Source organism: Choristoneura fumiferana, chromosome 17 (assembly GCF_025370935.1).
Source record: "Choristoneura fumiferana chromosome 17, NRCan_CFum_1, whole genome shotgun sequence".
Taxonomy (NCBI): domain Eukaryota; kingdom Metazoa; phylum Arthropoda; class Insecta; order Lepidoptera; family Tortricidae; genus Choristoneura; species Choristoneura fumiferana.
The window spans coordinates 17,160,916-17,185,717 of record NC_133488.1 but is presented as its reverse complement, the minus strand read 5'-3'; the positions used below and the strand labels follow the sequence as shown (position 1 = coordinate 17,185,717).

The 24,802-nt window shown below is 38.8% G+C and overlaps 3 protein-coding genes across 3 annotated transcripts in view; 1 reads left to right on the top strand and 2 right to left on the bottom strand.

Annotated features, from left to right (window-relative positions):
- Nucleotides 1–2,011, top strand: part of LOC141437112 (uncharacterized) — a 5,745-nt gene extending 3,734 nt beyond the window's left edge. The window contains exon 2 of the mRNA XM_074100334.1: nucleotides 923–2,011. Coding sequence (XP_073956435.1) covers nucleotides 983–2,011 — 1,029 coding nt within the window. The 5' untranslated portion in view covers nucleotides 923–982. The remainder of the gene's footprint in view (nucleotides 1–922) is intronic.
- The window catches only part of LOC141437230 (von Willebrand factor A domain-containing protein 8-like), a 38,280-nt gene extending 31,035 nt beyond the window's left edge, over nucleotides 1–7,245 (bottom strand). Inside the window, exons 1-5 of the mRNA XM_074100486.1 lie at nucleotides 5,594–7,245; nucleotides 5,086–5,209; nucleotides 4,212–4,347; nucleotides 3,941–4,108; nucleotides 2,837–3,001 (exon numbers count right to left, since the gene is read on the bottom strand). Coding sequence (XP_073956587.1) covers nucleotides 2,837–3,001; nucleotides 3,941–4,108; nucleotides 4,212–4,347; nucleotides 5,086–5,209; nucleotides 5,594–5,777 — 777 coding nt within the window. The 5' untranslated portion in view covers nucleotides 5,778–7,245. The remainder of the gene's footprint in view (nucleotides 1–2,836; nucleotides 3,002–3,940; nucleotides 4,109–4,211; nucleotides 4,348–5,085; nucleotides 5,210–5,593) is intronic.
- A 2,631-nt stretch (nucleotides 7,246–9,876) lies between these two features.
- On the bottom strand, nucleotides 9,877–23,824 carry LOC141437017 (uncharacterized). The gene is made up of 10 exons (XM_074100196.1): nucleotides 23,316–23,824; nucleotides 21,157–22,414; nucleotides 20,683–20,901; nucleotides 20,080–20,246; nucleotides 17,272–17,431; nucleotides 15,720–15,913; nucleotides 14,139–14,239; nucleotides 13,271–13,384; nucleotides 12,103–12,257; nucleotides 9,877–10,560 (listed from the first exon to the last, which is right to left on the bottom strand). Exons 1-10 carry the CDS (start codon nucleotides 23,678–23,680, stop codon nucleotides 10,060–10,062), a joined length of 3,234 nt encoding a protein of 1,077 aa, XP_073956297.1. The 5' UTR covers nucleotides 23,681–23,824; the 3' UTR covers nucleotides 9,877–10,059.
- Nucleotides 23,825–24,802: the final 978 nt, after the last annotated feature.

Below are 24,802 nucleotides of genomic sequence, written 5' to 3'. Positions count from 1 at the left end.
GTACCTTTTTGCTACTAATATCATGTTTACCGGCCAAGTGCGAGTCGGACTCGCGCTCTGAGGGTTCTGTACAAATTTGAAGATATGTTTAACTACTGTGTTAGCAGATCCCTGCTCTTAAGCAAGATTTATGCAGTGGTCATTTTAGAATGGTTATTACCTTATGTCTAGACAGCATAAAAAATAATATACAGTCAAAAGAAAATAAGGGCCTCTTGATTTTCACCGGTAAATGAAATTAAAAATACGTTTGAATTTAATAAAAAGTATTTGTATTGTGTTATGTAGTATGAATAAAACCATTTTTGGCCAAGGAATGTTATAAAGAATTTTATTATTATTTATTAGTATATTTGTTTTACCAATTAAACTCCGTGGCCCTTGTTTCTTTTGAATGGTATATTTTCAGACTTTATTGACTATGCCGAAAGAGTTGCCTTCGTCCGATTGTCTAGTTTCTAGGACAACTGGAAGTGCCCTATAGGTTTTGATTCTCCGGCCAATACGAAAATCGTCTTAACGGACGGACAAACAGGTTCTGTTTTTGCCGACTGAGGTATGAAACACTTGACAATTTGAGTTGTACAAGTATGCGTATATACGTTAAGTAAGATAGAGAGCGAGGTAACGATCTTATAGGTATTAGCAGAAAGATGGGTGATATTATAGGTTATTATTATTTAGGTCCCTAATCGACACTTGTAATCTATGGGATACAGCAGCGGTAATCGAACCATATTGGTTTCACTCTAAATACCATTCTCACTTTCCCGCCACTGAAATATATTTCGAACAATGTTTACAGTATTAAGAATATAGTTTACACAAAATTTACCTGAAATAACCGACCTCAAGCCGACGCAAATCGCGCGAACCAAATCCAGCCGACAGTCTTTTATTGACACAGCCATTTCAATTTCAGGACCGCATCGATAATCAATTATTATGGGCGCAAGTTCACGCACACATCGCGTGTCGCCATATGGCCCGTAGGGGCGGGACCATGCCCGCTCTCTGGCAGTCATCCCAGCGGCCTATGTACGTCCGCACGGTCTGGGTCGACGGCTTCCGGCACGCTTTATTAACCAATGACGACCCCTACTACGCCAAACTGAAGAAAAGGAGACCCCACTCCTCTGCCAGCACGACACAATACACCAAAACCAGGACGCGCCGCGAAGACTCCGATCTAAGGAAGTTGAGCCTTGTCATCACGAGCGATAAGTCCAGTTTCGGAATACGACCGAAAAGTCACCCTGACATTGAGGAGCTGAATCTAAATGACTTGGATCAAGAATCCGAGGACGAATTCTTGCTGAAAGCGAACTCGCAACCTATCTACGAGTTTGACAGCAGCCGCTCCAAGTATAACAGCCTCTGTTTAAACATGAAGGCGTTTCGGAGCAACCGAACGGCGAGGAACGACTGTAAGGAAAACACAGATCTATCCGACAGGGTATTGCAATGGCTAGATTTGGCAGGTAAAATAGATTTGCTCGCCCCGGAAAACGGCGAGCGCATGTCGCAGCCGCGCCACAGCTGGCCGGAGATACAGAAGCGCAATCACAATCTCAGCAAATCGAAAACGACTATCGACTTGAGAGCTAAGGAGGAAGCGAAAACGCCGAAAACCGATTCGGCGAGGACACAGCAAAGTGGTATTGATCGTCACGATTACCATGTACCCACATCGGCGGCCACGATTGAAAACTACGCGAGACAGTCACGGAACAAGATCACGCTACGCGACGCGCCAAAAACAAAGGACGCCAAAACAAAAAGAGACATACGGGTCAATGTGCTGGAGGCACGACAGAAAGTCGCGACCGAAAGGAGCGCTGTCGAGAAACAGTACGCGGAGTTAGTTAGCAAGAAATTGATACCGGACCTGGCCAAAGGCAAGAAACAAGTGCATATATTCATGCCCGAAATGCCTAAGAAGCACAATTCGAGCGTGACAAGTAGGACTGAGAGTCTGCTCTCACAGTTATCTTCACTTAATAAATTTTAAATTAACTTCATTGATGTTTATTATTATTATACTCCTTACTTTTCTTGTTTCGCTCACATATTCGCATACAATTACATTTTAATATAATTATCTAAATTATTATATTATTGAAGAGGCATGATTGTTTTTAGAGTTCCGTAGTCAACTTATAGTTTCGACATATGTCTGTCCGTCTATCTGTCTGTCTGTCCGCGGGTAAGCTCAGAGACCGTTAGTACTAAAAAGCTGTAATTTGACATGAATATACATATCAGTCACGCCGACAAAGTGGTACAATAAAAAAAAGTAAAAAAAAATTTTTAGTGTACCTGATAGACGTAAAGTGGGGTGATTTTTTTTTCTCAACTAACCCCATATCGTGGGGTATCATTGGATAGGTATTTTAAAACCATTGGGGGGCTAAGACAATTTTTCTATTCAGTGATCTGTTTGCGAAATATTCAACTTTTAAGTGCAAATTTTCATTGAAATCGAGCGTCCGCTACACATCTTCTTTATAAAGGTTTTCATTTCGATAGTCACCTTCTGTTGTCGTAAGTTTTTAGATACCTACCGTATTATGTATTCATTGTGAAAAAAAAAGGAGTTATCAGAATAACTTCAGTTAAAAATTTTTTTTTCTGAGTATTTTGTTTTTTTTTAACCTAATAGGATTGAGGTCCAGTCGGATTTTGTATCTTAGTTTTTTTTTATGAATATCATCTGTTGCCAAGAAGTTAGTTTTTATTTTCAATAGCGCATTCCATCTTAATATTAGGACTTTTGTGCAGAAATCAAGCTTACTCTCAGGACTTTTAAATTTTCTATCTGGCAACCCTGACTTACCCCGAAGCCGATAGTGGCGACATCTCTCGCCTGGAAGCGTGAACGCAGAGGGGGGTCGAGCGGCTGCCCGCTGTAACGGGGCACCGGCAAGCCTAGCGCGATCACACGAAAATTCTCGTCGACTCGGACGAGACGCCATTTTGAAAGTTCCTCTTCGCCGTGTTCCTGAGCAAGTAGAATATTTCATTTGGGTGATCGAGCCTTCCCTTGAACGCCTTGAGATAAGGAGCCTTCAAGTATTACGTAACGCAATTTGGGGGGAGGCGGGTCTTGTAAAACGTTACGACGTGTTACGTGACAGTTTTTTTGTAAGAAGTACATACAATAATGTCCTTAAAAGTGGGAAATTCGCATCATCAGTTGTTGTTCTTTGCCTATAAATGCTCTCATGCTGAGCCGCCAGTGCCAAATGCCAACTTAATTCGAAAAACGGCGAAACAAAAGCTAAAAAAATAATAGAAATGGACATTTGGGTATAATATGTTACGACGCGTTACACTGGGGGGAGGCGGATCAAAAATCTCCAAAGATTGCGTTACGTATTACTTGAACGCCTCCTTATGCCTTCCGAATTACACACACACTTAAGTTATCTGTCAAACTCTATTACTGTCAAGAAGCAGCGTCCATCCATCCATCCCAGACTATAGACGTCCCACTGCTGGGCACAGGCCTCCTCTCAGAACAAGAGGGCTTGGGCCATAGTTCCCACGCGGGCCCAGTGCGGATTGGGAACTTCACACGCACCATTGAATTAGAAGCAGCGTGCGGGGAGTAAAATATGATCGGATATGATATTAATTTGCATTCTGTTGTTAAATCTGGTGAGGTCATATAATTTTATAAGAAGTTGAAAATTTTCAACCAAAGCAAAGTTTACTGTATGAAGCGTTTGGAAACCAAGCGTTTTCCGGAGATATCTATGAAGTACAAAAAAATAGCGATCCAACGAAATTAAAGATGCAAAATGAATTTATTTTTACTGAGAAGACTCGTAAGTTTGTATGTTTGGGACAACTAAAATTAAATGTTAGTAACCTATGAGTGTCCTAGAGCGAGGCAAAGACCTCTTGACGTAAAGGCCGGATTTCTATTACTCCTTACCTCCAACAATTTATCGTATCTAGCTGCCGGTACAAGAAACCTGCCGTCTTCGAGGTGCATCTCCCTGTTTTCCAGCAGATTATTTAACACTGGCAACACATTGCGCTCTGCTTTCTCTATGCCCTCAAGTACCAACACACGGCCTTCAACTGCGGCGCGAACGGCGCTCTAAAAAAATGTAATTGATTAAAAACAAAAATAGGTACGGCAACATTAGCTTTTACTGCTCTTTTTAACGTTTTAGAAGTCAATTAATTAATTCAGCACATACCTGGTCAAAGTATTTAGCTGTGGACTGTTGTATCTCACGTCTTTGCTTCAAATCGGCCTCTGTGGTGTCTCTGGAGAGCGCCACATATTCCAGCTCCCTTTGAGTCAACTCCAAATATTGGAGGGCCACCTTCCTCCTGTATAAATATGTATTTTTGTAATTTAATCTGTACAACACCAAGAATGATATATCAGTCACAGAATACAGTCACTAGCACCAATATCTGACACAACAGAGTATAATATCTTAGTGGAAGGATATGTCACATATTTTTGCACACTCCTCTATGGAAGATATTAATGCGACTGTACATTGTAAAAGTGATATTTTCAAAATGGCTTTAATTTCAAAATATATTTAATTATCCAGGTTTGTTGTTGAAATGGTAAACAGAAATATCTAAGCAAGAAGTTATATCTGTAGATCTAAATATCTTTAACTTTTTTCCCTTTTCTAACTCACCAATAACAATAACATTTTCTATGCATAATGCATAGATCTATGTAAAATTATAAAGCATTTTTTTCTATTTTTCTATTTATTTATTTTTCTTTCTGCATACAGAAAGGTAATTTTATTTATCTGCCATAACAATAAGGAACTTGTATCTTGAATGACATAGGTATTTAATAGTTAATTGTTATTATAATAATAAAGATTGAGTTATCATATTATGTCATAGTATGTTGCTCATATCTGACTACACAAAATTGTTTGCCCTCTATACCATAAAAAAAACAGACATGCGCTTCATCTTTTTTATGTTTTGTTTGATTGACAAAAGCAAAAATATATGCTCAATTTTTCTGCTTATCTAACTGACAGATTAAATAACTAGAATATTTATATATTTAATAATAATACTAGTACATACCGGCTTGGTCCTGGTCTTCCCAATAGGAACATGTCCTGCCCAAGAGAATCCTTTTGCATCATCCATCTCAAATTTCGCAAACTACTTTGTGATAGATATTTCAACTCTGAATTTTCTACCGCTACTGCAATAAACAAACTTACCATGAAGTGTTAAAATTAAAATCAAATAAGAAAAAATTCGTACCTACTGATACCGCGATGAAATGCACAAGAGTTTCCCATAAAAGTGATGCTAAGTCAAGATTAGTTTTTAGTCTTTTTATATTTTTTACTTCAACTCCAAATTTGTTACTAAGTTTGTTTGTTTGATTCTAATTTAAGTCACATAAGGTCATTTTTGAGTGACGACAAAAAGCAGACATGATATCATTTAACAAAATTATACAGACTGCCACAACTACCATAGCTCTATTTCGGTATACTATACTAACATAAACAGACAAAAACAACACCCCGCCAAACTTTTTTTAGGTTATAAATAACAAGAAAATACACTGGTCACTTACAGTATTTCCTGGGCACATATTCGATCTTTTTAGGAGTCTTCAGGTCTTTGCTAACATCTCCGATCGTCACTTTACCATCACTAGAGTATGCTCTAACACAGTTTGAGCTCAAAATCGCTTTGCGACCGCTTAGAATCCTGATCAAAACATCTATTCTACGAACCGTTACTGCTGGATTATACATGGCTATTTACACGTAAAGACAACACTAGTAAATAAAACAACGTTTCTTTTTGCTATATTACACCATTTTAATGGAATTGGACTTTGATTAACTTAGAAATTTAATAAAATAAGCCTCTATTATCTGCAAGTCCAAAGTCTCGAACTTAGATGAATGATTGGTCTCGCGCGCTCGCTCGACTAGATACCGCCGGCGTACTTGTCAAATGCGGCAACAAATAGTACGCCGAAATCGGCGTACTTGAGCCCGAGGCGAGTCAGTCGCGTTGCAAACTGTGTGTAATGTGCATGTCCCGAATTTTTGTTAAATTTTGGTCATAAACCGAAGTAAAATGCCAGTTTTCGCAGTGAAGCTGTTTAATAATAATACTACAAGAAATAAAAAGGACACTGGGATCACATACCATCAGTAAATATCGTATAATTTCGAAATTACAAAATAAAATAACATGAACCCTAAACGCCATTCTGTGTTGCCGCGTACACAAGAATCAAATTCCCCGTGGTTGAGATTTTAATAAATTGAATGTTATTGTTATCATCATTAAATGATGATAAATTTTAATAACTTATTTTATTTAAGTATCTAACGTAATTATTATATATACATAACCTAGTTCTATATTATTTAATGTTTATCTTTGTGATATTATACACTGAAGGTGTATAAATTGTTACCCGACACTTATTTAATTAAGGGGTGAATGCGTCTTAAAATTAAAAATGATTTTCGTCTTCCCAGTCAAAAGCCCGATCAGCTGATTTACTTAGGTATTACGGGAAACGAAAAAATTGTTTTTTCGTATTTCTACCCATTTTCCTGAAATATTAACTTTTTACCCGACTGCCCGAAGGAGGGTTATGTTTTTCAAGCGTATGTATGTAAGTATGTATGTATGCATGTACCTATGTATGTATATTTTGTAAAAAAATATTTTTATTTTAGTCTTAATTAACCTGTACATTATTATTAGGTTTAACTATAGGTGCAACGTGTTAAGTACGCAAAACTTCTTAGTTGGTGACTCAGTCCATGAATTTTCAGTAATAATTTGTAAATATTGAATGTCCTTAAATATATATATATTTTAATTAAAAGTGAGGCCTGATCATTGATATACCTACATCATACCTACCATTTTTTTAAAGAAGAAACCTACGCCTAACCTATACACAAACATATTAATATATTCACTCTTAATTACTTCTTAATTTCTAAGTATTTCGCAAGATACATTTTGTAACCAGTAACTTAATAGACCACAGAATAATTTATTTTCCCAATAATTCGGGTAACAGTGTAGCAGCTGGCAACACAATTCGTCACGCACACTAGCATCCTTGCAAATTGTCTGACACCGTTCTTACGCACACTACAATATTGAGTTGCCGCATTCACGAACGTTTTGTTTTTAGTTAGGGCGGTATCTAGTCGAGCGAGCGCGCGAGACCAATCATTCATCTAAGGTCTCGAAGTAGGTCACGTCACGTCAAAGTGACGTTTCACAGCTGTTGCGAGGCAGGAGTGTTCCGGACACAAGTTGTTATATCATCGTCTCGTCATTATCAAATTATCTCAGACAAATCAAAACCAGATGATTGTGTGCAAAATAGCTCTAATTATCTGTATTTTTGTAACTCAAATGCATAGCTCAAACGTGATTACGTGATTATGGTGCAGTCGAGATCAGATATATCTTTACACTTTACTGCCTTGTCGCTGGCACTTCGCATTTGAAATTTTACAAGAACTAGCTTTCCCCTGCGACTTCTTCTGCCGAGAACTATGCGTTTTTCTGGAATAAAAACTATCTTAAGTCCTGATTTCTCGAATCCCAAAATATCTGCGTACCAAATTTCATCTAATTCAATAAGTACACAAGAGTTACTTGCGAATTTATAATATAAAATATTAGTTTGTAAGGTTTAGATATAGCGGAATCTAAATTATTAACAACTAGCTTACGCCCGCGACTTCGTCTGCGCTAATTAAGGTTATCGTGCGGTGGCGCCCTCTACCAGAATAAAAGGTATCCAATGTTGACCCTTGAGGATCAAATGAGGGCTATCGCTTGGCTATAGCGTATGAATTCACCGCTAGAGGCGCTAGTGTAGGTGAGGTCTCCGAAATGTCAAATCTCATAGTTTTTGGGTGAGCTACGCGGGTTTATTTATAATTAGAATAATTTTGTGAATATTTTGCATTACCTGAAATGAATTATGGCAATTATGCGTTACGGCGCAATGAATGTCTGTGTTTCGAGACAGTTTTGTTTTTCGGAAACTTTTGTACTCCCTTTTTTTCAAACAAAACGGGACTACGCAACACTGGTTGCTCGATATATTTAAGGTGTATTAAATATGACTTTAATATAAACTTTGTTTTCACGCCCATAATAACACTTTGAAAGTCAAAAACCTCGCGCAACAGTGGCGCCATCTAGCAAGACAAAAAACGATAGCCCTCATAATTTCTGTACCAAATTCTATCAAAATCGTTTCAGTGGTTTCGATGTGAAAGCGTAACAGACAGACAGACAGTTACTTAGCATTTATAATATTAGTAGGGATTAGTAGGGATTATAATGTATTTATTCGAGGGTAATAAAACAATTTTTTATGATATAACACACATCAATAGTATATTTTTTATGTAAGTACGAAGTACTTTACAATACGATCACTTAACAAACTACTCCAGATCAAATTTAAGAAGCCACGTCGTACCATTACCTACGTCGTGTTTTTTTTGTGAAAAAATAAGAAATAAATAACTTAGATAACATCTAAATACGGTATTTGACTATTTTCTATTAATTTCCTAAATTAAAGCTTGACAATGCATGTTATCGAACAGAAAAACTATTTTTAAGCTATTTTTAAATATAACAGTTATAAAGAGGTTTGAAATTCAAGATTAGACAGAGAAAGACTTACTTGCATGTGACGTCACACGCAAGTACACACGCAAGTAGCGCCATACTTGCTGCATAGAGAAAGCGTTTAAGAAAGAGACAGCAATATAGCTTTTTCAAAAAATCGCTATGAATCCAATTTTCAAGCGAATTAATTTTTCTCTTCGCTAAATATTGTCTGTGTATCTTTATTTTTATAATAGTATACAGGATATGGTAAATTACACAGTTCTCAAACACCATATTATCATAGTAAAAGAGAACAAGTAGCTTCACTACGAACAATAGTAGGTATATCGCGCGGCTTAAATGTGTGCGCACCGGTTGGCGCCGGTATGCACGCACCCGCCGCACGCACACACTGATAATTTAAGGGAGTTAAGTTTTCTTTAGTCAAGGCTGCGCTGCTGATATCCTTTTACGTTCGCGTACTCGTACTTACGAATTTTTTGTATTAGCCAAGGTATAGTTGTAAATTAGTATTATACAGCGTGGGTATCCAATACCCACGCTGTATATAGTCTGTCAAAAAAGAGGAGAAATTAAAAAGTGGCAACACTGTAGTGTCGTCCCTTTCAAACCTTGTCAAACCAAAAAGGGAGGACACTACAGTGTTGCAACTTTTTAATTTCTTCTCTTTTTTGACAGACTATACGTGTAGTGTGATACTTTCGTGCAAGGACACATAAAAAAATAATAGATACCTCTACCTACCTATTAACAATATAGTTATAGTATAATGTGTAGGAAACATGAGTAAGTATGTACACAGTCGCCATCACCACTTCGGCGAGTTTATAAATAATATTTTTAAATTTAGTAAGTATAATTTTAATAATAGAGCGGCAAAGAATCTTGTTTCTCTGGACACATATATGACAAATGTAAGTTAACTTTCATACAAAAATTATTTGCCGGTAGGTAATTAATTAATCTAAAATAGACATCGACAACCCTGAGCGTCCGCGCCGGAGTAGGCAGTTAAGTCTCCTAAAGGGTCGGAGTGTGCATACTTGTTCTCTTTTACTATGATATTATCATACAGTTTGATTAATTCGAGTTAACACTTGACAGATGGGCGTGCCTTCAGTCAATTTTCAACTTTGATGTCATACAAATAAAGCCATTTTTAGTATACCGCTACCCACGTTTACAGTATATGTAAAAACTATTTTATTTGTATGACGTCAAAGTTGAAAATTGACTGAAGGCACGCCCATCTGTCAAGTGTTAACACCAAGTAATCGTACTGTAAATTGCTTTTAAAGAACACTGTAAAAAATTTCCTTAACTGCACAGATAGCTTTGACTATAATTTTATAATAAGAGACAAAATCTATTACAATATACAACTAAATAGGTACCTATTCAAGATCCTGAATGTTCACCTTCCTCTTCCATCGGTTCAATCTTAACACAAACAAAATCAGTGGGTTCCAATTCATCACCATCCCTCCTCTCAGTTTTTATAATAACTTCTTTAATTTGCTCAACTTTTTCATTACCCTCATTCTCATTCTCATTATCGTCATCGGAATGTTCGTCGTTGTCATTACCATCGTCATTTTCGTCGTCGTCGTTCCCATCGTCGTCATTGTCGTCATCGTCACCATCTTTCTGTAGGTTGGCTAGATTCAAATTTTTGTTGAACGTCACAAAGTCACCAATGAGAACGTCGTTCATAGTTTTCTTTGGTGGCCCGAATATTCGTGTCATGGCTTCTTCATCAAGCCCGAGGTTACAGTCTCGCGGGTCTATTCGTTTGAAGTAGTCCTTGATGTTTATTTCCGTCCCTTTCATACCGTGGCGTTTCCTTAGATGCTTTAAGACGGACCGCTTCACAGCATAGGACTTAGGGCAGCATTTACACTGGAATATAATTAAGAAGGTAAGGGGCTGTTTCACCATCCATTGATTAGCGTTAACCGACGTGATGCCGCCTCCGTCTATTCGAACAAAACAAATAGAGACCGCATCACACCTAACCGCCAGTTAACACTAATCAATGGATGGTGAAACATCCCCTAAATCTAGTGATCCCGAAATCACTACAAGAAATTGCTAATGTTACTGTTTATTGTTGTTATTACAACGAGTGCTCATTTTACATAGAAAAGAAAATAAGGAGCCATTTTATTGCAGACTCTATGCATCTCACTGCTTGATTGATCCATGTTTTATATATCTTCGGGAAAAGTGCGAATCCGCTTATCTATTACCTATTGAGGTGGAGGATGGTTTTAACTGGATTTCTGTGACAGGCTAGTTGGCGCTATCTTGAGGTACGTTTGAAAACTTAGACATTTGTCTCACGGTTTTGATCGGTTAAATAACTATAATGTGTGCCTCAGATCAAATAAAAAATAAAGATGGAGCGCGGTCAAACGCCCGGTGAGGCCGGTTTTATAAACATGTGTGCGTAGGCCGGTGTTGCCATAATAATTCTTAGTTACCCGATACTACAAAAATATCGTTACCGTTGAATAACGTTTTAATAGCGTTTTAATTACTTTCACACTTTGATACCGTTACTACAGTAAAAAACGTTGATAAACTTTTACAAGAACCAAATAACTACGTTGCGTGTCACTTTCTCACGCTTTAAGCCGTGTTAATAAAGAATAGAATTAATAAAAAAAGGGTATATTACATAGGCGGCTTTTGCCCAATACTCATAGGGTAACTACAATATTATAATGGCAACACTAGTGTTGACGTTTTATGTTAAGTAATAAGGTTTTGGTGTAGTTTGGTCGCAAGTGTGTGCGTGCCACTGTGTTAGCACACGGATTGGTGTAGTTTGACCGGCCTCACTTCGTTGTTCGCAGCGCCCTATCTTTAGTTTTTATTTGATCTGAGAATGTGTGCAGCGACGACTCATACGCCTTTTATCGACAGTCCAGTTTTGCGCGTGCACATCCCTATTAGCGCGCGTCATAATAATGATTTATGGACCCGACTACAGCGAGTTTTTACGTAAGGTATAAATGAGCTAATCGCAGTAAGACTGTAACGTCAAACGAACCTCTAGATACTAACGCCATCTAGCGACATTTTGCCTAATGTTTTAGACGCTACGACGCGGTAACGAGAAAGTAGTGCTACTACACATTTCTGTCATGATTAATAATGAATGACCTCGCTCATTTCGGAGTTGACACATTCAGCAAAGTCAAAGTATGGTACAGGCGTATCTAATTCTAAATCTTTGCCGAGCAGCTTGTACAGTTGAACTAATTGATTCCTGAGCCACCGTAGAACGTTCCTCACAGTAAGTGTCGTAATAAATGCCAATGCCAAGCAATGCGATGTCACTGACTTTTTCTACGAAAACGTCCCACAGTTGGTCACGTTTCAGTTGGCTCGAGTGTACTCGTCGTCTTGTCTAGTGCCACTGAGGGCACCACTCACCCGGAAGGTGTTGAGCCCGCTATGAGAGACCACGTGGTGTCGCAAGCCAGTCATGCTAGTGAGCGTTTTGTCGCACAGCGGACACGGCATCTGTGTGCGCGTGTGTGCCGTCCGGAGGTGACGGAGCATGTAACGCTCGTCTTGGTATTTCTTGTCTGAAACACGCGAAATCTCATGAAAGTGGGGGGGGGGGGCTAACAGACTTAGGGAATGGACAGACTTTGCTGTTGTAGAACTTTAGTTTTGAGAAAATCTTCATCATCGCTTGTTCATTTTCTTCTAAGTGAAATTTTGATAACGGATGAGCGATTATAAACTTGATTTTGACTCTGAAACTTTTTTTTAAGAATAGAAAAATTGATTAAAGTAATAAATAAATGATTGGTAAGTTCAAGACTACTTACAACAAGTGTGATATTTATTATTTGATAACATATAAAATATTTTTTATGTCGAATAAAAAAGGCAAGTTATTATGAACTAATAATGGCAACTTCGAGAAAGAGATCACTCGTCGAATCCGACTCGGCTGGGCAGCGTTCGGGAGGCTTCGCAGTGTCTTTTCATCCAAATTACCGCAGTGTTTGAAGTCAAAAGTCTTTGACAAGTGTGTGTTGCCAGTGATGACATACGGATCTGAGACGTGGGCGCTAACGATGGGCCTCATGAGAAAACTCAAAGTCACTCAGAGGGCTACGGAGAGGGCTATGCTCGGGGTTTCTCTGCGGGATAGAATCAGAAATGATGATATCCGCAGTAGAACTAAGGTTACCGACATAGCTCGAAGAATTGCGAAACTGAAGTGGCAATGGGCGGGGCACATTGCTCGCAGGACTGATGGATGGCCGATGGGGTCAAAAGGTTCTCGAATGGCGTCCGCGGACCGGGAGACTAGCTGTCGGTAGGCCTCCAAAAAGATGGAGCGACGACCTGGTTAAGATCGCGGGATCGCGGTGGATGCGAAAAGCACAAGACCGGTCTGAGTGGAGAGCCTTGGGGGAGGCCTATGTCCAGCAGTGGACGTCTTTCGGCTGACATGGTGATGATGATGAATAATGGCAATTAATTGGTATATTAAACTATTCGCGGCATCTCTAATCATGAGTTTATGAGCATGGGTCAAGTCGCAAGATAATTATCATATAACAGCCGCTCTGAGAGCACTTACCACACAAAGGACACTGCACAGCCTCTTTTTTCTTCGCCAGATGTATTTTCATATGTTCCCGCAAAGAACAAGCGCTGGTGAACAGCTTTGAGCAAATTGTACAAGTCTCTAGATCTGAAAAGCATAAGATGAATACTGTTTATTTAGAGCCATTACACACCGCGTGCTTAAAGGCGGAAACCAATCCGGTCCGCTGCATGTTTCTATCTCCTACTGACCAAAATAAATATAAGGGACTGATTAGTACTGACACGCGTTAGATGGCGTGTCGCAAGCATGGTGTGGCGTCAGGTTTTAATAGTATGTCCGCACCTTTAATTGCACCATCGACGCGCGTTAACACGGCGGTTTTCTTTCCATAGAGCAGTCATAGTACTCGTTTATATCGATACAAACGCGCGTCTATGGCGCGGTTAAAAAACACGGTGTGAAAAGGCCCTTACTGTAAGGGGCACCAAAATATAGATTACCAATGTTAAACCGGTGTCAAATCTCCAGTAAGAAAATTTTTGCAAGCCGAAATTTATCTAACTGTTCATTTGACGGCTGGTTTAACAATCTTTATTTTAACTAAGTGCAAGACACACTTAATGCTGTCATTTTGTATACTGACAACCTTAGTGTGTCCAAGCAAAGCCGCGGAGAGGCTAGTGTAAAGTCAAAGTCACAATATCTTTATTTTAATTTAGGCTATAACAAGCACTTAGGAAAAAATTTAACACCGGTTTGAAAAAATCCCTGTTGAGAAGAATCCGACAAGAAACTCAACGAGGTATATATTTTTTAAACATATTTACAATATTATTAAATGATATCCATACGCCACAAGAATTTAACTAATATAATAATAATTTTTTTCGTTACTCACTCTCCCCTGTATGTTTCCTGATATGATATGTCAGCTTGGATTTCTGCACGAACGTCTGTCCGCAGTAAACACAAGCGTAGGATGCCTCCTTGGAATGTGTTCTACAAAGATAGGAAAAAAGTTGAAAGACATTTGAAGATGTCGAAAAAAAATAATGAATGAGATCCCCCAATATTAGAATTACGGTAACTTCACGTATTAAACACATTTTGGGCCTTATTAAGGAATCAGGACTTTATCATGAGAACTTGCAGATATTTATCTTGCAGGATTGGAAGCCCGGGGCAGCCCCTCCTTCCATTCCGCCCCACTGTTAGTCCGCCACTGAGCAAGGTCCCTAACTAGTTTTAGTTCGTAGTCACATTACAGTAACACCTGATTCTGCTGGTATATTTTTGATAGTGACATCCAGTCGAATATATATATATATATATATATATATGCTAGCAACAATGCAGCCTTACCCGGCTCTATAGAGTAAACTTTTTATGCTGTGGGACGGGCGCAGGCTGAAAATCAGCGCTGCAAGTTTCCTTTGCTCCCAGCTTATGCTGAGCCTGAGCCCATTGCCACCTGCTTGTTTTTTTTTTACCCGACTGCGAAGAAGTGTGTTTGACGCGTATGTATGTATGTATGTATATTCCTATGTCCTCTCGCAACTACTCAATGGCTGAACCGATTTTGATAAATGATACGTCATTGGATTCGTCTTGATGACGCGAGCGACACTGGGTACATAAAATTCTTGAAAAATAAAAATGGCGGATTTTTGGCGCCAAATTGTAAGTATTCAAAAAATGATTTATATTCAAACCTATCGAGTTGGGTTTCAAATGAAAGCTTATAATTAGCCCATTCTAAATATATATATAGTTTATAATCGTTTTAATATACCATTTTCACAGAAAAGTGGGAAATAAAATAATAAAAAGAAGAAAACAAGTCTAGTGGGCTAGAACTTTGTTAAGTAGCTAACTTAAAGTTCAACAGTCGGGACCCATTTAAATAGTGACGCTCAAAAATTTTTACCCAATGGGTCCCGACTGTTGAACTTTAAGTTAGCTAATTAACAAAGTTCTAGCCCACTAGACTTGTTTTCTTCTTTTTAGTATTTTTAAGGTAGTCGGGTTTTTTGATTTTTAAAATTTATTATTTTATTGATTATGTAATCCTGTTATGAACATGAAACTACCGTGAGACTCACTCATATTAAATATAATGACCCGGATAACTCACGTCTTAAATCGAGTTTAGCTCGACATGTTTCGGGCTAATCCGTAGCCCTTCGTCTTCGGAGCAACGCGACTCAGCGGCTGCTGCAACACGCGCACTGCGCGCCGCCGCTCTGCTCGCTGCTGTGTCGCGCTAGTTAGTTCTAAGAATAGTTCTAGCCAGGCGGTTTTAAGTACCAGATGGAGCAGAATGTATGCACGCACCGCCGCTCGCGCTGTCGATCCTTTGACTACCGCACAAAAATCCGATCTTTTCCGCCGGGCAGCGCGAGTGGCATAACTAGTATCGTGTTTCACTCGTCCTGCCCATTTCCCTGCTAACTTGCGCTGAATATAAATAAAAACACACCTGGCGTGCGACGTAGCTGCGCCCTTGTCTGCGAAGGTGCGCGGGCAGTGCGGGCAGCCGTAGGGCCGCTCCCCCGTGTGTCGTCTCTCGTGCCTGAGCATGTTCGAGCGTTGTACGAAACGCATCGGGCAGTAGGAGCACGCGTGCCGCGGGCCTTCATGGATTTGGAGGTGCTCGCGGAACGAGTCGCGTTTCTGAAGAAGATAACTGTTAAGGTCTCTTCCCACTACACCGTGTCATACCATGAGCGTAATAGGAACGTGACAGGCAATATATTCGTTGTATTGAAAAGTATGAGACTGCCCACTAGCACGCTTCTTAACCAACTGTCGCATCTATGTCGCATGCCATGTATGCGCGTTACACTATTACGTTACTACAGCATTGATACGGTGTAGCGGGTAGACCTTTAATGCTTTTTCTGGTACTGAAAACTTCTGTGCCTCCAGTTAAAACGAATACACCTCGACTTGAAGCTATATTGTTTTTTATTTAACAGTACTAAATTCAGATAAATATAAATTTCAGTCTATTCAATATGTTTCTAGCTCTTTGAATGATAAAAAAAATATTACAAAAACGTTACATTTTAGTACCTGTAGAGGGAATATGCTGGGGCATCTGATACGACATGACAGCTACATAAGAACTATTTTGGAAGGGCGAATAGACGGCAGGCGAGGCAGGGGAAGGCCGAGACGGTCATTTATAGATCAAGCCAAGGAAAAAGTCAATGTCATGTCGTATCAGGAGCTGAAAACGCTGGCAGAGAACCGAAAAGAGTGGCGATTACTCCATTGACAAGAGCTAAGCTCTTAAATTAATGATGATGATGAGTGCAGTTTCCTCATCACAGCCGTCTCCCGTTTACTCTGTTCATTGCGCGGCCAAGGCGCTCGCTGCGCAGTGACTAGTTAGCAGCTCACGCAATGAACATAGCTACTGAGCGCCGGGCCACCGATCGCGTGTACAGTCAAGTATAAAAATATGAACATATGCAAAGTTTCAAAAATAAGTACCACAGTCCCTTATTCCAACGCAATAAGGCCGTAGTAATATATGTATTATTGAGTGGTTCGAATAGATACTTATTTTTGCACTTGACTGTACACGTGGCCGGGGCAAGCATTGGATGCTTGTCTACTGAAGCGGAGCGAGGAAGCGGAGCGGTGAGCGAGATAAAATGCACCAATAGAATTGCATAAAATCATCGCTCCTCTGCAGTGAGAGAGTGGTAATTTAAAAAATCATAATACCCGTGTGGTGTCGGGTTAGAATTACACTTATCCATTTCTTCCGTGTGCGCGTGCGCGTGTGCGTGTGTGTGTGTGTGTAAAAATTGAATTGAACAGTCAGCAACTCCGCTCAGCACTACCCCCTCGCTCCTCTCCGCTGCCTCGCTCTGCTCCAGCGGACAGGCAGCCTTAGATAAGTCACTATAAAGGACTTGCCGCACTCCACGCCGGACCGACACAGCCCGCAACTCGATCCGCTCCGCATTACCCCTCTCGCTCCGCTCCAGTATACAGGCACTATTAAAGATTAAACTGACCGCAAATACTTTGGAGCAGTAGGAGCAAGTGTAGCTCTGCTTGTTGGGCGAGTGTTCCTGCTTGTGCATGTAGAGTGACGACTTGTACTGGAAGGACTTGCCGCACTCCGCGCACTCGAACGGGTGGCGCCCAGGGTGCCGCAGGAGATAGTGCAATTTCCTGCACAGTAAAATAGGCTGTATCCTAAAAAAATCTAATGAGATCTATCTAATGACAGGCGAAATATCGCTAGATGGCGTTAGTATCGTGAGGTTAGTTTGACATTACGGTCTTGCTTGCGATTGGCTTATTTAGTTAAAAAAATTGGGGACCAGTAATGCTCGACCCTATACTGCTCAGCCATCACTGACCTGATAATACGAAACAATTTTGGATTATAATTATCAAGTTGTACAATATTAGGTCGTGCATTATTAGGGTGTCCAAATTTTTGCTCGGCCTGTTAATGCTCGACCTGTTATTGTACGTCGTTATAATCGGAATCCAATTGAATCGAATGTCCATAGATTTGTGTTAGGTTGTGTTAGGTCCAATTGTGACCACAATGCGCGAGCCGAGCGAGCGTAGCGAGCGTGCCGCGGCAGCGGCCGGCGAAGCGCCAGGACCAAATTTATTTATTTTCTACTAAGTTTATTAATATTCGGTGTACACGAAAAACATGATCAATCGTGCGAATGCTTTCTGTCAAAAGTGTGCTCCGATTGTTAGGTCGTACAAAATCAGGTTGTCCAATAGCACCTTGAACATTATCGGTACAGGGTGATAAAGCTCGACCCGTGTTCCAAGTGACATGTGATTGAATTATCAGGTCGTACAAAATCGGTCGAGCATTGTCCAGGTCGTACAATAACAACACCCAAAAAATTGCAAACAAGACCGTAATGTCAAACGGACCTCACTATACCAGTATAACGCCATTTCGTCGGTTGGATTATCAGAAAATACATACGTACGATACGTATTTTTTAAGCACGTCATCTATTTGTTTAATTGACAAAAGAAATAAGTTTTTGGTAAAAATTACATTTTAATACAAGATTTTTTTACTGACTGTACTTTTTTTTACTGTACTTGTATTTACACCCACACTACATTTGCATACCAAATTCAAAGTCGATGCCATTTCCCGTTTAAGAGTTTCGTCCTGTGGAGACGATCCTGACTGGACTACCAGGATGTCATTACCAGATTATTGTATTGTCACGCAATATACATAAATATACAAAATTTCAAGTAAATCGAACTACTGGAAGTTAGTCGAATTGAACTTGCAATATTTGATTACAGACAGACAGACAACGGGACAGGTGAAACTAAATAAAAGCTTGTAAAAATATGTGTCATATATTTTATGATAATTTACCGGACAGAGTAAATAGATTTTTTTTTAACTCAGGAAACTACCATATATCTAAGAGCCGTTGTTCCAACTGAGTTACTTGCGGCACATTCTTCTTGGCAATGATGGTCCCATTGCGGCCTATTTACTGAATAAATGATTTGAATTTGGATTTGAATTTGAGACCGTTAGGACGATATTGACATTATTTGATACACTAAGATTATGTTCAAACAGCATTATAATGCGTGTTTGTAAGGGTTCTGTACCTCAAAAGGATTTATAGGAATACTTTGCTGTCTGTCTGTCAAAACCAACCGTACCGTACAGTAAGTGTAAAGTATGTTGCAATATAAAACGCAGAAGTGCTGCCCTTGCGTCAGGTTTTTTATATTCCTGGTCAGCCTTTACTATGAATACGGAACAAAAGATTTTAAATAATTTAGTTGGGGCCCTAGTTTATTTTTTGCCCCAGGGCCTTTGGTTACCCTAGCTATGCCACTGGTCAAACCCCTTTTTCTCAGGAATGCGTGAAGGTATTATATCAATATATCAAATACTCAGGTCTACTAAACCTTGACGCAGTGAAAAAAACGAACTTCTTAGTCAACGCAATCTAAATATAAAGATTTAAAAAAAAAAATTAGTCTAAGAATAAGTCTGATAGTCTAAGTAACTTATCAACAGTCAGGCAGGAGCCATTCAAAATTGTGACCAGTTCTTAAATTCTCCGCATTGGTTCTACTGGGCAGGAGTGATGATTTTGTATTAATTTCAGTGGGCGGATGACGGATGCAATTTATGTCAAAATCATGTCGAACAATATATCGTCACTACTTTAAAAAAACTCGTACCTCAAAATAGATAATTTTCTGAGTGAACTTTTTGAACATTGTGTCAAGGTTCAATTTTGTTGACACATTGATTTTAGATACGAGATTTTTTCAAAGTAGTGTTGATATGTAATAAGGATATGACTATAATTGGCTTCAATCTTAAAAAAGAGAACATATTAAGATAATTTTATTGTTGTAGTAAATAATGATATTTTTTTCTAGATTACATATTTTCAGTGCATTCCTTTTATAGTTGAAAAATGACCTCTACATCTACAGATATAAGAAGCGCGTATTCGTAAAGTGATACTTCACCATTATACGGACGTAGTTTAGCAAAAAAGATCCAAAGCAATTCCTTCATGTTATTCTTTAAATTCGCTTTTGTTCCTAACGAACTTAGATCCAAAATGAATCCTTTGGTTGAATTATTTTTGTTAAACTACGTCCAATTTAAAAACATTATCACCATCACTCAAATTTCTATAAATTTTTAGACAAAAATAAAATTGAAGTTTAATAAAAGTCTTATCCATCTTATGCTTTCGTCACCATATTGCATCCATCATTCGCCCTTTAAATATTATAAATTGTATAAGTGTATTCTGTGGTGTGGGTCGGATTTCTCTTACCTCTCATCCAAAGTATGCATGACTTCCCGGCACAGCTTGCACTTGAACTTGCCCGGGCCATGGACCTGTGCCATATGTGCCCCGCAGGCACGCGAGCTAACAAACTCTCGGCCACATACAGTGCAATTTACAGAGCGCTGGGGCCGCACTGTAGGATCGTGCACTGACTGAAAACGTTAAATGGCGCGTTGATGAGTTTGTTTACTTTACAACTACATTATTACGTGCACATGCTGGAGTAATAAGAGTTTTTCATTTATCAAATCTATTATTCAACTTACATATAGTTATGCTTTTGATGTGGTACACTTTGAAAACAAATTAATCAAACCACCCAATTACCTGCTGAAAATTAAACTATACTTAGAAAGTTTTGTTGTGGTTTTTTATAGAAAAACACTTTTGAAAAATAAAAAATAAGTCAAAGCAAATATTTAACAATTAGCAAGGACATATTATGATCACTTACATGCTTTTGGTACCATAATATCATAAGTAATAGTTACTGTTTTTTAAAACGTTTTTCAATAAAAAGACTAGTCAATATTGTTTACCTTATTTCTATTGCTAAAAAAAAAGAAGTATGTCCTTTTTAAAACTTACCCTCAAATGGAACTTGAAAGATTTTCTATGGCTCAACGGTCGGTACTGGCAGGAGTCCATGGAGCAAAATATTTTCCTTGCATCTGGATGTTTGGCCTCAAAGTGGGTTCTCATTTCTTCCACATTAGACTGTACTATGCAACAGATGCTGCATTTGAGTACGTAAGAGGGAGAGAGAGAAGAATGATGCTTCTCTATGTAGTGGTGAATGAAGAATATCTACAAAAACATTAACAAAATGTTATCAGCATGGGAAACCTAGAAAGTTACAATATGATTAGTAAAAAGTACAAGTATAGTTGTAACTAGGTTTAGTTAGTTTTAGTACTTATTATTTAATAATCTATGGATGAGTAGAGCTTCCCCATTCAAGCATTGATTGCTTACGGCGCGGCTCCATCCCCTACATCATAAATCATAAATGTATGTGTAATTTATGGCAATAAAGAACTTTTGTATAGCAAGAACAAATACCTTATCACTGAATGTTTCAGAGCAAGCTTCACATTTGTAGAACTGGTCCTTGTGTTGGTTGAAATGTACGCGAACCTGATGTGCCTCTCTGTCTATTTCATGCCAAAAGAGTGTCGGACAAAATTTACATTTGAAACCCAAATGCGGACTGTAACAGTTATCAAACTCCATAACATTCCAGTGCTCTGTCAAATGCTGCCTTGTTGTTTCTCTGTTGTCAAACTCTTTGTCGCAAAATTGACATAGCCACAGATCATCAAAGTCCCCCAACTCTTCTGAAATATGACTGTCCAGCTCTGCCTGATTTTCAAATGTAGTCGCACAAACTCGACATGAGTAGATTGGTGCTGTCTTCATCAAATGATTTTTTATCATGTGCGAAATAAATGACTGAATATTATTGTACTTGTTCTTGCAGAGTGAACATAATATATCTGTTGTCGGTAAGTCAGGCTTCAAAGCAGAGTAATCTATACCAGACACTGGAACCAAATTAGAGTTAATGTCATTTAATGTCTGGTTCACATATTCAAAGTAGCATTTCTCTAGTATGATCAACTCTGTTAATGTAACATCAAAATCTTCATCACCCTTGTAAATATTAGCAATATCATTTTCATCTCTTACTTTCTTCTGTTTATCTTTTGCTTTATCATCAGTTGGTACGTCTTCCTCACTCATAGCTTCCTGTTTAATTTCCGGTATAAGGACGTTTAGAAGATCTTGCGTTTCACTCTCACTATGTTCTTCTTCATTTGTTGTTTCAGGAGCTTTGCTATCCAAGTCAACATACCCAATTTTGCTGTGGTCTTTTAATTCACCTTCAATAAATGCAGGACTAATGTCAGCACCATTGACCAAAAATGGTAGGTCTCTCCCTGCCAGTAAAGAGCTGAGACATTTGAGTGTGAAATGGTGATATCCCATGTAATGGTTAAAGAACATGTCACATAGATTATTTGACTTGGAGCAGAGCAAACAGAGGAACTTATTGCTGCCTTCATACTCAAACTCCCATAGCTCCTCGTCTTTGCTAGTTAAGTTAGAGACACTGTGTTTTTGTATCAAATGAGTGTTGTACTGATCATCATCTGCTACTCGAAAGTGGCACAGTCGGCAGTGCACCAAGTTGTGTTCCGAGCTGAAATGTTGCCTGAGCTCACCCTCAGTTTCAAAGTTTTTTATGCATTGAGAACAAGGCCATGGTATGTGGAATTTGAGGTGTGCAAACCAGGATTCTCTATCAGGTACGAAATATCTGGAAAAAGTTGTACAAATAAAGGAATAATCAATATTTTTAGAGTTCAGAACCTCGGTTGCAAAAACAGAACCCTTATAAAAACATTTTTCTGTCCATATGTCCGTCCATTCATCTGTCAAGGCCCTTATTCTCAGGAAAGCATGGAGGTACCAAGCAGTAATTAATATCAAATACTCAGGTTTGCTACTCCTTGAAGCATTGAAAAAAATCTAAGCTAATCTAAAAACTTTTAACTTAATACAATCAAAATAAACTCATTAAAAACGGAAGTTCCATGCAAATTGCCAATAAATAAGTATGAGACCTTTATGGTATTTACAGTTATCCTAGAAACTTGAAATTAGTTTAATGACAACTTTTTAACATGTGCGTTTCATGTTTGTCCAGTCTGATGGCAGGGATAGGGTGTACACACAATAATATTAGTCCTCTGATGATGCTATATGCTCTCACAGAGCATCACATGTATGCCTACGTACGTATTTGTTATCTCATCCATACTTCTTCTCTTTTAAAATATGGCTTTTCTGTCCTAATTAATAGGACAATTTCGCCAGTGTCAAGTTTAACTCTTTTGAGAGGCAGGTTGTACGGTGATTGTAGTTTGTGCAATTTGATAGTAAAATTCCAGAAACCATGTGGAGACCACTTGTGCATTAAAAAATGTTAGACACAAGAGCAATATAGGATTTTGGGATCACTGTTCACTGTTAAGGTTAATCGCCGCATAAAACACTATCAAAATTATACTTCAACTAGCCAAAGAAACAGAAATAGCAAAATTAGATATTATCTACATCCGCCATCTTCAAATGCTACAAATCGAATCTCATCCATACTTGTAATCAGTTACCTATGCATTAAATAGGTCTACTTAATTCTAATCACTTTTACTTACCTGCAAATCCCACAGTAGTCTTTTTTGTGATTCAACATGTAGTGTACGATCAGTTTACCCCTGTTAATGAACCAATTAGAACAAAGTAAACAACTGTACGGCCCTGTTGGATTTAGGTCTTTTAGGTAGAGCCAGACGTCCATAGGCCGCTCGACGACCGGCGGGTTGATCACAGCCTTTAAGGCACGGTTAATTTTAATCGTCATAGCTGACATTTTCTTCTGGGGCACGATTTTCTTCTTTTTTCTCTGGGCCGCTTCATCTTTGGATAGAATTTCAAGTTCGTCTGCATATTTCCCCGGATTTAACTTCTTTGCAGCCGCTAAAGTCGCCAGGGGTTCATCGTCAGATTCTTCAGAAATCATGACTACTTAAGTATGAATGTTATTTTATTCCATTTATTTAGAAAACAAACACAAAAACCCTACCAAAATTAGCCAAAATCGGATGGAACTATTGTTGGATAACTGTCAAACAAACGTAAACGTCCGACAGTGCGCTGTCAACCAACCAACACAGGGTGCGTTCGGGGAGCCACTTTACTTTGTGCTATTCAGCGCTGCAAGTTGTTCAGACAGCGGCGGTAGTGTCAAAGAGAATATAATCTATCATCATTATCATCATCAGCCGGAAGAAGTACTAAAATCATATTTAATACACCTTAAAACCGTACCATACAAATATCGAGCATGCCACAGTGTTGTATAGTCCCCGTTTTGTTCGGAAAAAAGGGAGGACAAAGGTTTCCGAAAGACAAAGCTGTCTCAAAACACAGACATTCATTGCCCCGGAACGCATATTTGCCATAATTCATTTCAGATATTGCAAAATATTCACAAAATTATTCTAATTATAAATAAATCCACGTAGCTCACCCAAAAACTATAAGTAAATAAACTATACGTAAATTTGACATTTCGGAGACCTCACCCTACACTAGCGCCTCTAGGGGCGGATTCCTACGCGATAGCCTTCATTACCTCGTTGAACAGCAGTGGTAGCATTAGTTTATTACTCAGGTTTATTTGCATATGGATTTGTATTTGTAATGCAGTGCTTGTGCTGGTAGCGGCTCCTCGAACGCATCATTCTTTTTTTTATTTGTTATTGGTGATAGAAATGTCGAATAATCAAAGTCCACGGAAACTAAGCCCATACAGTAGCAAAACTGGGATTTTTTATATTAATTTTCACCATAGCTTGGTTTAGGTAGCAGTAGCTAGCTACATATTAATAATCTGTGGGTAGCAGTTTAGAAAAGTACCTGCAGGGCTACTACGAAACTCGAAGTTCGTGTCGTGCGGTCCCTCTGCAGGGCTACTACGAAAACGAAACTCGAAGCTCGTATCATACCGTCCCTCTCGCTCTCGTATTAAATAGTATAAGTGTCAGAGAGACCGAAAGCGCGACACGAACTTCTAGTTTCGAGTGTCGTAGTAGCCCAGCTAGGCGTGACAGATGGTACCCAAAGAGTAGTATAATATACA